At 33.7% G+C, this 16322-nt stretch overlaps 1 protein-coding gene across 5 annotated transcripts; it reads left to right on the top strand.

Moving 5' to 3' along the window:
• The first annotated feature begins 4644 nt into the window (after positions 1–4644).
• LOC149770161 (uncharacterized) lies at positions 4645–15842 on the top strand. Of its 5 annotated transcripts, none has more exons than XM_089949310.1 (8): positions 4648–6718; positions 6978–7283; positions 7820–8089; positions 8375–8545; positions 9330–9353; positions 11195–11293; positions 11912–12405; positions 13314–15842. In XM_089949310.1, exons 1-8 carry the CDS (start codon positions 6541–6543, stop codon positions 13434–13436), a joined length of 1665 nt encoding a protein of 554 aa, XP_089805436.1. In that variant the 5' UTR covers positions 4648–6540; the 3' UTR covers positions 13437–15842. The 5 variants fall into 5 exon arrangements, with proteins under 5 accessions (XP_089805438.1, XP_089805437.1, XP_089805436.1 ...); XM_089949309.1 differs by having other exon boundaries at positions 4650–6718; positions 8375–8635; XM_089949312.1 differs by lacking the exon at positions 11195–11293 and having other exon boundaries at positions 4645–6718.
• Positions 15843–16322: the final 480 nt, after the last annotated feature.

The following is a 16322-nucleotide window of genomic DNA, read 5'->3' as shown; positions in this document are numbered from 1 at the left end:
TAAAAGGTGTAAATGTATGACTAGTTCATTTACTTGTATTTACCACCTTAGAGAATGTAGTGATATAAATAAACCGTTACTCTTACGCAAATGTTTAAAATATGTCAGCATACAGAATCTCATTATGACTCTCACCTGCAATGTCGAAGCAACAATACCGGGGGAGAGAGCCTGAATAAATATTAAACTTTTCGCCATCTCAGGTTCATGTTGCTCCGCGAGGTTGACCAGGACTGTTAGATGCTGTGATGATTTCTTGTATGTAAGGAACATATAGGCGCAACATTCTGCCCCATATTTCTATTAAGAAAATAGTTAATTCTCAAAACTTTAAGATTACAAATTACACAAAATATCATCAAATTCTTATCCCAAAATTCTTAGAAATGATAATTCGTATAGAGCTGATGTCAGATTCAGTAATTGTTTAACCACATAAACCTCAGACGTTGAAATTTTAAATATCGCTTTTTATGCTTATAATTATCTTTTCATTCACAAATGTTCTGTTCAAGCCCTTTAGTCTATTTACAAACTGTATATTTATCTGTGAAAGAGACATCGAGATAATAAACGAGAGTTATGTGTATGTGGAAGAGTGACATAAGTTCTAATCGGTATACTATTGGCATGTTGATAATCTGTGACGCTGCCGATAAATTATATATTTTAAACATTTTATTCACCTATTTACAGACGAAAAGAAAACATATGAAAATGAAGGAAGAAATTAATGCATAGGCTGGGTACGAAATTTCAAATTGAAAGACACTCAAAATGAATACATGATAAGTGCAACACAAGTAGCGGGGACATACGCTTCGCTAAAATACATGTAGCCCCAAAATTAAGATGCTTTGCCACATGGCTATCCCACTGATATGCTCTAGCTTGTGCAACGGAATAGTTAATTCGCTGATATATGTACCATATTGCATGTATAGATTATAGTGCAAGGGAGACAACTACAAATAATGCAAAGCAAAGCTGACGAAACATAGCACCAGCTAAATCAGCAAAATGCACAGACACTAATGCATACGAATTAATGTTAACAAAAACGGTAAAATTAGAATCTTCAGAGCCTCTTACGTAGTATCACTTAGGTGCAAATAATAATGCTATTATGATAGGGTATCATACTAATAACCGAGTTAATTGAAAGTATGTTATACTTTACAAGCACATAGATTAATGTAACAGGTCAAAGATACGTGAATTCACTCCTTGCATAGTACTGATGTTTAAAATCAACGATAATCCATAATAATAATAATAATAATAATTAATCATAATAATAATGAGGGCTTTGTATAGCGCCTAATCTTTAGACGCTCCAAGCTCTTTACAACATTAGACAACATATTTATATAAAATGATTTGATTACCAAAACAAACACCATGAAATTAGAAAACATAACAAACATGCTGAGAATATGTAAGGTAGGAAACATTATTAGGTCCCTGAGTTTGAGTTTTCAGTCAAAATAAATGAGTTTTGATAGCACTCTTGAATGTGATCACTGTGTCTTTGTGTCTAAGTTCACTGGGCAATTCATTAAACTTTGCTAGGCCCTGGTATGTAATAGAACGCTGACCATATGACTTTGTTGTCATAGTAGGAATAATGAGCATACGATTGTCAGAAGAAGAGCGTAAGTATCTTGCTGGTGTGTATACATGGGTGAGGTCGGTTAGGTACGTTGGACTAGATTCCGTCAGTGAAATACAGCACAGAGAACAAATTTTGTGTTTGATTCTAGATCGAATGGATAGTCAGTGTAGGGCACAGAACAACTGGGAGGTGTGCTCTGATCGTGGTACTCTAAGTATGATCCGAGCAGCTGTGTTTTGAACCTTTTGAACTTTTTTGAGTAGATATTGAGATGAATCAGATAGAATTGAATTACAATAGTCCAGTCTTGAAAGTACTTATGAACACACACATGTTTTAGTGGCATCAACTGAAAGATATTTGCGAATGAAGCTGATGCGTCTCAGCACAAGATATGCAGCCTTGCATATGTTCATGACATGTTGGTGCAATGTGAGAGTACTGTCCAGACTAACACCTAGGTTTCGTACTGATTGTGTGAATTTAATGGTGGTGTTGCTGATATTTATTGTTTGAGGTAAAGGATGTGAATGAGAAAGTATTTGTGTTGTGCTCAGAATGGCCTCATTTGTATCATCATTCCTCAGCATCTTGTTACATGTCATCCATGATTTCACATCATAAATGCACCTCTCTACACCTTGGATGGTAGCATCAACTTCAGCTGGGTGGTTAGATTGGTATATGTGGGTGTCATCAGCGTACATTTGGTGAGACAGTGGATGATGATCTATAACAATTGAGAGCGACTGAGTGTACAGAATGAGGAGAACAGGTCCAAGAACACCACAACATAGATCAACTGGGCTGGAGTGTTCTCCATTTGCCGATACAATTTGTGTCCTGTTGACCAAGTTGGACTTCAACCACAGCAAAGCTGTATCATGAATGCCAAATACATGTTGGAGACGGTGAAGTAATATATCATGGTCTATTGTGTCAAATGCTGCGGACAAATCAAGGAGAGTGAGGACTGTAATCTTTCCGCTATCCAACGCAGAGAGAATGTCATTAACTATTTTTAGAAGAGTAGTTTCAGTACTGTGGCAAGGGCGATATGCACAGTGTACATTGCTGAAAAGACTGTTTGAATTTAGATGAGATACAAGCTGGGATAGAAAAACCTTTTTCTAAGATTTTTGATATGAATGGGAGATTATAAACTGGGCGGTATTTCTTTAAATCGTTATGGTCTAGTGTTGGTGTCTTCAGCAGAGGTATTTACAGTGGCAGTTTTGAAAAATTTTGGGAATTTCCCGGATGAGAGAGAGGTATTAATGAGCACTCAAGAAGCAGTGATGTTGGAATTGGATCAAGTTCACATGACTTTGATGCACTCTTCATCAGGATTCTACGTACGAAATCCATAGAGACAGGTTCAAAGGCTGCTAATGGTTGCCGCTCAAATTATGTATCCCAACTGTATGGTGACGACGAGTCAATTGAAATATTGTGGTGTCAAGGTTATCTCTAATAGTTTGTGCTTTGTCTCGGAAGAAATTTGCAAACATCGCTAGAAGGTCGACTGGAGAGAAGGTAGTAGGAACTGGTGTAGATTTGTACCTTGACATTAGCTTGTTAGTAATCTCGACGAGCTCTTTGGAGCAGGAACATTCCATAATCTAGTAGTATAGTGGGCTGATTTCGCTGTATGGACTATATTTGTGACATTCTATAAAAAGATCGAAGAATCCGTGCAATATATTTCTTTACGTTACCGATAATGTACAGAATGATCAAATAAGCTGCCGACCACCACTATTTTACAGCTTTTATATCTTCGACTAAGTGTGAATCACGAATCATATAAAAATGTATCTCAATACAGCAAGATTCAATGTCTTCGTCACTTGGAAGTACAAATGAGAAAATATTTAGCTTGTTTCAGCTCGTTATCGCCCCACATTCGAACATTCCTTGGCACTAAAGCAGCATGAAGTGTATTTAATTATTACATATATTGTTCACAAAAGCTTATAGGATATATGATAACATTGTCTTGTACAAATTATATGTATATTGGTTTCCGTCTGTCTTCCTAAACATCTGAAGTCGCATGTGCATCTGAAACGTCAAGCTTAATATAAATTTTCAGGATACTTAAAAGGTTTAGCAATATATTTACGCTACTTCTAATTATATTCATTTATATGATATACCACACCGTCTTTATTTTTAAAGTGGAAATATTGGCTTACAACATTCAAATGAAATCAGCCTAAAAACTTATTTAAGAATATACCATTGTTACTGAATTAATGAATCCATTTAAAATACATTCTGTTATTCAAGTGTTACCACCCTATTGTCTGAAACTAAGTAAAATAAACGAGCAAAAATGAGCTTCATAGGTTTGATCAAATATTTTATTTCACTAAAATACAAAGTGAAAAGTTAACAATAGCTTCCTTGATGGCTTATGAAATCCTAACTAGTCTTGAAGGTTCTATCACAAATTCAAAAGTGTGTAGTTCAAGTTGTAATCTGAATAAAGTTGCGTCTATTGTGTTGATGTACCATTTGTTGTAATGTATCACAATGATGTAATCAAACATATCTTAAACGAATTCACAGTAAATCCAATACAACTACTATATCCGAAAATTATGAGCACTTTGTAATTCACGTGAATAATTTAAATAAATAAAAAAAACATCCTTCCCAATTATCACATATAAAACTGTACGACGTAATACAGAAATGAATGGGAGTCGTATTCATTCTAGGTAAAACCGAACCGTAAAAAATGTCAGATCTTTGAATGAATTTTCGATTACCAACCAATCAGGAATTATATCAGCCTTGTGCTTCCAGGTAAGTGTATTTAATCAATGAAATGACCCCATACTAAAGCAAAAGTCTACTATCTTGAATATATAACGTATTTAATGAAAGCAGTACCATCATCTTAAAATGCAAATCCACTAGTACAAGGAAAATTAGTATTTAATATATAATTTGGTAAATGATCATGTCAATATATAATCATGGAAATTAACACATTATATATATATATATATATATATATATATATATATATATATATATATATATATACATTCTTGAAAGATTTAAATACGCTCATCGGAATTAATTAAGTATAGGGACTTCAGTTGTGTCCAAATTGTGTTGTGTATACCAGTAACTAACGTCTATTGAACTATATGCAATAGGTGAGAGAGAGACAGAGAGAGAGACAGAGACAGAGAGAGATATATAGTGAAAGAGAGCATGTTGGTTTATTACTATTACATGTGCGAGTATGTTACTTCGCTATATCTTCATTTGCAAATTATTATGCTTTAGGTCTGTAAAATGTCAAACATGGCACAAAGAATGAGCAAGAATCATGCACAAATTTCCAAGACTTTGAAATATACTTGATATCTAAAACCATCAATTCTGAGACGTGTTGTGAGCAACTTATGTCGAACCAATTCAACAAGTCAAATGACACATTCTGTTATTGATCAATATATTGACCGGGTTTGTGAAATTCTTTTCAAAATCTTAGGTTTGAGGTTAACACCTTTATAAACAACAGGGCATAAACTAATTCTGTTTTTATTTGTTTTCGTTTTTTGTTCGTCAGTAGCCAATAGTGATCAAATTTCATCTGATGAAAATGGACTTAGCATGGATATTGAGTAACTTATGAGTGAAGAATTAATTGACAGCTCATAAATGTAGAAGTCATGCATAATAAATATTGATCCTGAAAATTATTTCGCCTTTTCCATCGAGAATTAGAAGAAAAAAACCTGCAGATGCCAAATAATCTCCAGTCTTATATTCAACACGTATCATTTTAAAAGAATATATTCTTCCCACATGTAAGAGGAAGTTAGCGGCGAGAAACGTTCAAAATTTAGAAATAAGCTATAGTCAACATCGCATCTTCCTCAAAAGGTCAAAATTACTTAAGTCCTATCAGAAAGAGACTGGGATGATGGTGCGACTTTAATAGAAAATGAGAATTGTTTCCATTCGTACTAGGGAAAGCAAAATAAAACAAATATGGGATTTGGTGGGCGGACGAGTTTTATACACGACGATGTCTATCTGGCTCATAATAGCTCGAAACGCCTAAAGCCATAGGTTTTAACTTACATTACCACTAAAAAGTTGTTCGGTTTGTTTTCTCTTATTGTTTTCTTTTTCATCATGTAGCCTTTGGCAAATTCTATGGTCAGGGTCCTTATTTATTTAGCGCTGGCTATGCTGTCCTTCAGCAGTCACACTAGTTCCGCTTGTCTATTTTCCCCTGACACATTATCGATTTCAAACACTGACACAGACAATGCCTAAGCTGCATAGCAGCACGGTAGAAAGATAAAAGTTTATATAAAATCAGATTTTCATTTTTATTTGCCATAAATATTTAACTCAAAGACGTGGGTGATTGTTTCGTTCAATAGAATTACGGTTGTGATAAAATATGTCGTGGACATATATAACTTATTAAAATTGGACATATTTATGAAAGAACAAATTTGTTTTCACCTGGATCTTAAAGAGTTTAGGAAAGAAATAATTATTAGGAAAGTTATGATAGCATATCATTAACAGGTAATATCAAATGCTTCTCATACGGTTCTAATTATTGAGCGGTATATATTCCATCCCTCATCCTGTACCCTGCAGGTTATATTTTGCACCTCATTCCTGTTGAATTGAGATAAAATCACATGATCCACTGAGGTATATTAATTATTGCCATATTAAGCGCCACCTTGCCATAGTAAATGACATTCATCATGAAGGAACTGTGTATTAGACCTACAAAAAAATGCTTCATTTGATCGACATTAACTCTGCAAAAAAAATAAGAATCGGCAATGAGACAGCTATACTGTATTTATCTCCTTGCTTCCCAAAGGCAAATAATCTAAAGATAACATAATGTTCTTTATCTTAGTTTTTCTATGGTCGGAAGCGTGACGTGGTATTCACAATCATTTCCTTGGCTAGTATTTTGCTTATTTAAAAGAAGATATATATGCGTGCAATTTTATTTCGATTCGCAATTAGAGATGTTCTGGATTAGAGTATTATCTCTTTGTTTATACATAACCCACATTACAGGAAACGAGAAAGATAGCAGTAAGTATGCAAGCCGTAGATAACCTAATGGATGAACTTTATGATATAAGCACCTAAAAATATCAAATATTGCATTCATACTTATCGCATTCATTATAACCCATGAATTTTATTTAAAATCAACTGCAATCTCCAGTTTATATATATATATATATATATATATATATATATATATATATATATACAGTTGTCAATTATACAAAGATTTAAATATAATATTTAGAAGGTTATGTTTTAAATAAGAATTCATTTGCTTAAGAAGATAGAATGTTTGCCTTCGCTGGATGCAATGCGACCTTAGAATGGATTCTGTGGAATGGGACTGACACCGTTACAGCGAAGGTGTTGAATCCAAGTGGAGTCAAAATATCCTGGGTGCATGACAAATATTGTCAACAACTGAACGATTCTAACGTACGATGTGACATACAGACGCATGGAGCGGTCAAAATATTACATGTGGCCTTGATCAACGTAACAAAGGCAGACAGTGGAGTGTACATGAGTGAGATAAAGTATGGATTTGTACATCGAAAGAATATCACCAAAGAACTAATAGTCATAGGTAAGTTGTTAAAAAGGGTTAAAAAGGTATCAATATCCATTTTTATATTGACTATGGCTCTGGTAAGAGCATTTTTTGATATATCTTTTCAAACTAGAATTCAAGATGAATGAATTGTACCAACTAACTTTGTTCTAGAATAACAGGCAACACTATGTTTTTCAGCATATGGTCGAAATTTACTTTCAATCAATAATAAAATATTCAACACACAAAATTAAACCGATTATGTCATGCAATGGTCGCGCTCAACAATAAAACTAATGGGATTGTTATTGATAGGAAAACAAGTTATATTGCTATTAAAAGGGAGTGATATCCTATAGTACTGCTGCCTTTGTTCAAATTAAGTAGAAGCAATGTCTCTAACTGTAACTATTGCCACTTATGATCGGTTGTATAGACTGTTGTACTTGAGTTGCCAAGGGAGCGAATTTATACAACTGTTGTACTTGAGTTGCCAAGGGAGCGAATTTATACAACTGTTATTGCTAAATATTCAATTTATTTTTATCGTATATTATACTGACTTTCAGATAAGCTGCAAGTTAGAAAACCAAGCAAAATAATCCGTGGGGAGCCACTGAATATATCATGTCCTCTTCCTGGTAAACTCGATGGAGTGAATTATCAATGGAAATTGAATGGGACAGATTTCAATTCCACTGGCTTCATTATTGCAAATGCCTCTACTCTAATGTTTGAAAGTTTATGGACGGTTGACAAATCAAATATTTTTTCATGTGAAGTATGCCAAGAAAACAGATGTTGCGTAACAAGTGAAACTTTCTCTATTGATCCATACTGTAAGTATACATACCTTTACTTGCTAAAGTTTGTGTTGCTTTTTTGGAAAGAAAAACATTCCAGCTGTCAATATGGAATACTTTCGAGTATCTTAGGACATACAGAGAGACGAATTAAATGGTCAGAGGCCGACAGGCAACCGATCAACCATATATTTTCAGCTAACCAATTAAAATATATATAAATTCACATAGAATTACATGAATAGAGATAGATATAATGGGATATGGCAGGATTCTGATCACATATTTCATGGCGCTAATGGTGCTTTATTTTACATTTAGATGGACCCTACAACGTGGATTTAGATGTCAAGGAAAACCATATTTTCCTTAATGAAAATGACGATTTCACAGTAAAGTGTTCCGCAGATTGCTACCCGGTTTGTAGTTTCTGGTGGGAAGGGTGCACCAATAGCGACAACGAAGAATTAATCATCAGGGACTTCGATTCAAGTAAGGCGGGACAATACATTTGTAATGCAAGAAATAAGGAAACAGACATAAGGAACAAATCATACCCCATTTACCTCCATCTTGCAGAAGGTAACTCGTATAAAAGCAGCCTTCTACATTTATGCAGCGATCAACATCAAGATACAATTCATTACATTTTGATACAGTTCATTAGATTTTATTCAGTTCATTACATTCAGATGCGATTCATTACATTTTGAGGGGCCCGAGTGGTCTAGTGGTCTAAAGCGCTCACCGTTCCGGATCACTGCCATCTCACCTCTGTCTGCGTGGGTTCGAGTCCAAGGCTCGGCTAGCGTGGGTACGTGGGAAAGCCTGCCAGTAGCTTCTCGTGGGTCGGTGGTTCTTCCCTGGATTTTCCAGGGTTCTTCCTCCACCAGTTATACTGACCGCCATGTAGAGCCTATCTTGTGTTGAAAAATGGCGTTAAACCCTACTCCAACAATAAAAATACATTTTGATACAATTCATTACCGTTATCTTTGTTCTTATAAAGTTGGTCATATTTTTTAAACATAAAAATGCAGACACATCTGTAAATATTTGCTTGGACATAATTTGTCAGATCTTGCTAACGTGACAAAGGTCAAGTCTGCTAAATTCAACTATAAGATAGAATAATAGCCATATATATAGTTTCGTGTTTTTGTGTATTTTGCTTGTTTACAACTTACTTTCTCTGATCTGCACATACTGTTTAATACAGAAAGCTATACTTATTTGATAGTGTCTTATAGTTTTAACGTATTTGATTTTATTTCAGACTCAAGCCCAGAACAAACAGAAGGTAAAATGATCAGGACCTTTGACCATTACTTAGACTATATAGATATTTTATAGACAAAAATGTACCAACTGCTGCAGCATAGATTGAAATGGTAAACATATATTGTCTATTCTGACGACGTATTTAATGAAACGATAGACTCTGCAAATAATTCATCAAAAGATAGACTCTGCAAATAATTAATCAAATAGAAATGTCAAATATTACAGGAACAGGGGAAAGCTCATTATCAAGCTCATCAAAATAAATTTATCACACAATGAAACAAGGAAAAATCAAGAAAAATACATAATATAAATTATTTTGGGAAATACATACTATGTCATAATTATATGTACTGTTATTCTGTAGTCATTGTGATGAGCATTCTGCCAAATAAACAGTGTCATTTATTAAATTATCAGTAATGCTACATAATGTGTGTGGGTCAACATTCGTTTCTTGCTTGGGAACTAGATTGAATCTCGTTACCATTCGGAAAAGGCAAAGTGAAATAAATACCATTATGTACCATCTTCAGATTTGCTTAAGTCAAAGTTTACGTATCTCAGGCAGCACTTGAGTAGTGATGGGATGTCTGAATTTAAGGATTTATTCATAATATTGATTTTATGGCAATCTTGTTTTAATGCAAGTTCACGTGATCTAATTGCATTTTCAATAACTGATGAGGTGTTTTAGTACAACTATCCACGTTTCCTATACTGAATATGAATTTCTTAAAAAATCTAAAACTGAGGATATGTTTAGATTCAATCTCTTCAAGCTTGATAATTATTAAATCTAAAATATGAACAAACTAGAAAGTTTCTTTTCCTTTAAGATTTTGGTTTAGTTTTGTGGGTTTAACGTCGTAACCAAGCACAATATAAACTATACATGGCGGTCAGTAAATATGATTTTGGAAATACTCGGGAAGATTCGAGAATAACAACCGACTCACGTGAAACTACTGGCAAGCTTTCTCACACACCCACGTTTGCCGATTCCAGATTGGAACCCACGCGGACAAAAGTGAGAGGTACGTCGTGATCGGTAAAGGCAAGCTCCTTAGATTACTCGGTCATCCGGGGCCACGACGTTTATGATGGAGTTATGTTATTTGTTTGTTGTGAAACATAAACATTTACTAAGATATTATTAAAGACAACATAAAACTGACTGCTTGGATTTTTTCTTCAGACTGACATAGCAGTGGCTGGTTTAAGAAGGAAAAGAAAAAATATATAGAGGATATATCATGAAAACTGCAGTCCAAACATGGAATCGAATAAACCATCCTATGATAATCTCTGTCTAATTAACAAGTCGAAACCAAACAGAGAATAATTACGAAGCTAAAATGCAGTCTTAATCAAATTCTTGAACAGTACTGATTATATCAAAGTTTTTACAATAAGACAACGGACATCTTTTGACCTTAGAAGAATTTATTATCATTATTATTATTATTATTATCATTATTAACAGTAGTAGTAGTGGTAATAGTATCAAATTCGAATCATAATTAAAATTACTGTTAACCTAAGAAGTGTGCAGTGGTATATAAATTTTAAATTAATTTGTTAAACTGCAATGACATTAATATGAAGAGTTGTGTTTTTTAATGTATAGCCTGGAATGACTTGTCAGGATATATTAATTTTCTATGCGTTCACCATTTTGAAAGTTCATCGTAACGTGTCCCTATTGTGTCATTTTGTATACATGTTTATTCCTGCAGTCTTTAATCTGATAAGCTATGTTTTTGTTTCGTAATGAATTATTGTTTCAATTTGATTCCTAGTATTGAAAAGCTCAGCAACAAAGATATGCATTTCTTTTTCCATGTCCCTCACCAGAATTTATCGGAATGGGATTGGTGATAGCTGTCGTCTTCATGGTCATCGTTGGATTTTTAATATTAAAGAAAAAGAAATGTTACAACAGTATAAAATTAGGTATATGACGTTCACAATTCAGATATCTTTTTTGTGTATATCAGTGGAAAGGTTGATCGTTATATTGATTAATCCACCATTGTGCAATTCTGTCTTGAAATTGGAACATCATAGACAATTTTAATATGGTATGCTACGATCGTATGAAGCACTCAGACGCTATCAAATGTTAAATTCCATCAGTGAAAACATCCATATGGTTTAGTCGTTTGTTTTTATATGTATGCACCTAACTAAAATTATTTTGATAATACATTTACATTTAATATACGTACAGCTACTGGACACTTTACTAACTTCGTTTGAGTTAAATACTTGTATTCAGTACCTTAAACAACACTACGTTAAGAAACTCACAAGTGTGAGAGTGAGCCTAAATAAAATATATGTATCTTAAAATCTGTAAAATTATTTGTTCTAACGATTGGGATTGTATGAAGAAATATTTCACATTTTCGAGATTTTAACTGACAGGTTTCCTTGAAACATATAATGCAAATTTCAATGTTATGTATGACTATCGTGGCGGAAGTGTTTCAGATACAGTTCAGTGTATGATTATTTATGCACATCTAAAGCTGATTTCTGTTTTCCTATATTACCAATCAATTGTTGTAGGTTCTCATATATCATATCATCCATGCGTTGAACAAGTAAATAAAGAAGCACGTGAAGAATTGCGAACAATAGAGAAACAAAATCAACCCCTTCCCATCCCGCAAAAGCAAGAGAATGCATGCAGGAGAGCTCAGAGATCACATTATCCTAATATATACCGCAAATCCAAGAGCTTGAACCAACTTGATGATTGCACCAAAGACATTTGGAATCCAGGTCGACAAAGCTTATCTTGGCAAACGTTGATTGCAAGATGCGCCAACAGTGATGGCTCAGAGGGCATTGTGTATGGTTCCGAGAAAGGCGTCTGGCTTAGTATGAGAGGGACTGCTACACGGATATGTCTTGTGGAAACGCATTCAAATGATCGAAAGGTCAAGAAAGGAAGGAATGTTGATCAATGTGCTAGCGCAGAATCTCAAGGTACAAACGAATCTTCACATGGAAGTCTCGGGCTAGAGACCCAGTATGACCCATATTATAGTATAGATGAGGTACCATCTCTCTCTCTCTCTCTCTCTCTCTCTCTCTCTCTCTCTCTCTCTCTCTCTCTCTCCACGTATCAGTGTGAAAAATGTAACAATACAAAAGGAACTGTAATAGTTTAAATCTTTTAAAAGATTTTTTTCTTCAAATTAAACATTGACCAAAAACGAACAACTGGAATAATGGAATAGAATCTTCTTGATTAGATTGATCATACTCACTGATTTAACGAAGTTTATTTCATTTATGTTTTCATCCTGTTCTGAAAATAAATTTAAATCATTTCGATGTTCACATGATGGCGTTAAATGGTCCTAAAAGTGGACAAAACTGTTGCGACTAGAAAATGACATAATTAACATACAGACAACACTCTGCCGATCATGGTATCTCAAATCAACCATAGCGAGTCACACAGGCAAAGCGCAACCATTTGTAAACGTTATATTGTACTAGTATTTGTTAAGACCCCTAAACTTGCATCGAGATATGATATAATTTTTGTGATTATACATATGTCAACCAAATTCGTATTTAATATCTTTTCTGTTTGGTGTTTACTCACCTTGGGTATTTATTTCCTTTTTAAAAATGCATACCAAAATAGGTCATTAAAATAAGGCTTTACCAATTATTTCATCCGCTTTTTAAGTTTACGAACGTTTAACTGATGATATCACTTTAAGTATGTGTAAATTACTTTTAACCATATGATAATTGATGCTTAAATATATACTGCATTCAAAACAAAGTTCTTGAATATATATATATATATATATATATATATATATATATATATATATATATATATATATATATATATATATATATATATATATATATATATATATATATATATATATATATATATATAATTATGATGTAATGACTTTAAATTTGTACCTTCTTCTAACAGACTGACGTTTTGGTCTACGACTACGCTAGAGTCACGGAACCTAATTCAAAAGTACAGGAGAACATTGGAAGCTCTAACAAAGGAAACTATGAATACGACTATGCTATTTTGCCTGGTCCGTAAACTAAGGCAAAAATGTGGTTTGTGATGCTACGGAAATCCCCACACGTGCAGAATATTAAAACTACAGGCACCACTAATAGTCTGATGTGCACTGAAAACGGATCACACTTCATCAAGGCTGATCAATCACTTGTTATTTCTGCATTATTAATATTGTCAGCTATTGTGGCCACGTATACAACTGATTAATTACAAACAAAAAATTTCAACCCATTTTACCAATTAATATTTTTAAACAATGATGAATACGGATAATACAGGCATCTAACGATGAATGTAGGATATATATATATATATATATATATATATATATATATATATTATATATATATATATATATATATATATATATATAGTCTAATGATTTATTTTTTATGTATATACATTTTGCCATACATACTTTGGAAGGAAACTTACAATACATTAATTCGTATTAATGGTTACAAGAATGTCTACAAATTATCTCATATGCTTTTGATTGCATTAACATGCTTATTGCCATTGCGCCATTCCACGAATTTGCCAGATCAATTTGTACACACCCTCTTCCGGGTATGTATGATTTCTGGCGTTTGCTTGTCCGTTACAGTCTTCTAAACACAAGTTTGATAGATTGCCTTGAAACCTGGTACACTTAATAACCACAATCTAAATGAGTGCATATTGACAGGGCATCCGTTATTGATACGACAGGTATTGCTAATTTGTACAAGCAACTGTCCAGTTTCACACTCTTGCTAGACGGAAACAGTATTATGGATTAATATCCATCATGGGTAAGAGCTGGATGCGGGAGTAGCTGTGACATATTTACGTGAGCATTTTGTAAACGATTCATCTAATTAAGTAAAATATCTACTGCTTCTTTGAAGTCCTAAAGACTGGATATTAAGTTGGCATGAAGCAGGAAATAAATAAAATCACAAGGTCTTGAATCTTGATGTGTCGTTGTAAGTGTAATCGAGTTCATTTTCATTGTTTTCAAAATAACAATAGCCGGATATCACGTACATATTGTTAATTTTCCGTCAGGATGTAGCTCTGCCAAAGTTAACAATTGTTTCATATTTTCGTGTTGAACTGAATGTTTCTTTATTGTCAACATCTATTTACATTATACAGTTTATATCTACTCTGTTTTGTGTGTGTTGAAAGTTATCATTGGTATAATATCCATTGACATTTCTTATATGTACTCTTTCATATTCTCAGATAACTACATTCTCAAGCGAGGTTATATCAAAGCTTAGAAGAACTAATGCAATAATGAGTCATTCAAGCAGCATACATTATATTTTTTAGTTTTGTTGGCATAACAAATACTAAGTACATACCCTCGTTTGGCAGTTCTCCTCAAATATGTACCTTGCATTTACCTTAGCCTTCAATCAAATTGTTTCTGGGTTCGAGTCGCGCGTTTCGCCAACGTGGGTATGTGAGAAAGTTTGTCTATAGTTCAGTAGTTTCCCGTGGCTCGGTTGTTCTCCAGTAGGTCTTAATTAACTAATGATAAAACGGCGTTGAAGCCACAAAACCAAACCATAAGTGTCAAACTCTTTAAGTTAACTAGGTACATATATTAAATATGCATTTGCTGTAACCATCCTCATAAAAACAAGCATCGGTTTATTGTCTCAACATGAACATTTTAAGGCTGATTACATATTCGACTTTGTCTACATTATTCGCATTGTTTTAATACCTTCCGTTAGCAGAACGGATATGTTAACGTGCAAATTTTTGATGATCGACCTTTTAACAATCTGTTTTCGTTTCATCCAGGTGAATCAAGTTTAATCAAATATGTTACAGCCTTTAGGACGTAATACAGAAAAATACCATGAAAGGTATAAATAGCCTGATTTATATATCCTTGTAACAGATTTCTCTGAGATTTCTTGTGCAAGTGGATTTAATTTTTCCTATGCTAAGGAATGTGAATCCTAATTAGAGAACTTATATCCATTTAAGAAATGTATCTTCATATCCATCTCCCTCTCTGACAATACCTATGTATATATAATCTATGTTGGGGTTTGGACCCAGACAAGGAAATCCTAGTCAAAGGGTTTTATTATTTCTCTCTCCACGAGGCTTGCCCGATACTGGGACTTCATTGTCTCGGTCCAAACTCCAACGTATATTATTTTTCTCACCCAATATTTTCCTTTAAAGAAAAAAGAATTCTTCACTAGTGTTCACAATCAATGTTTACATGCGGCGCACAAATATAAATATGTTAATGATGGTTGTGGTGTGACCGTTGCGTCTGAAGTACACAGCATATACGCGTGAGCAAAGAAAAATAACAACATAAAAAGTCGCATAGTAATGAGGTATTATCACATTTAAATTATGAATGTTATATGAAATTGACAATAAATAATTAATATTTATTACAAGAAACTGTTTTATTTTCATCTGTTCCAAGTTTGAAAGGTTATATTGTAAATAATAGAACGATATTTTCTACTCAGCTCTACTGTAGTTATACTTAGTACAAGCTGTAACGAAGAGTAATCTCTTGCTTTCGATTATTCATGGGTAATTAGGGATTTGTGTCACTATCGTATATAACTATTCTTTTCTGTGGAGGAGGTGAAAGTGTTTGTGACATACTTGTGTTGTCCCTAATATTGATTGTAAAATTACCCCCGTGTATAAATATATCCTCCAAATAACGGGCTCTAGCGGATAACCATGTGCTAAACTTTCAAGTTCACAGATTCTTTGAAGATTTATTTTCCTGTCCTGAAATATGGTAAGTGCTACAGTGAAATTTGCTTATGGATTAATGTGTTGACGGGCAAATGATTCCTTCTGGCTGATAAATGCATTATTTGTTATTAAATGTTGTAGGTATATTTTTTATTCAACCAGGGCACA

This window comes from Sinohyriopsis cumingii, unplaced genomic scaffold (assembly GCF_028554795.1).
Source record: "Sinohyriopsis cumingii isolate HCF-2022 unplaced genomic scaffold, ASM2855479v2 utg002588l, whole genome shotgun sequence".
NCBI lineage: Eukaryota > Metazoa > Mollusca > Bivalvia > Unionida > Unionidae > Sinohyriopsis > Sinohyriopsis cumingii.
Note: the sequence above shows the minus strand (reverse complement) of the source record. Positions and strands in the feature narration are given on the sequence as shown.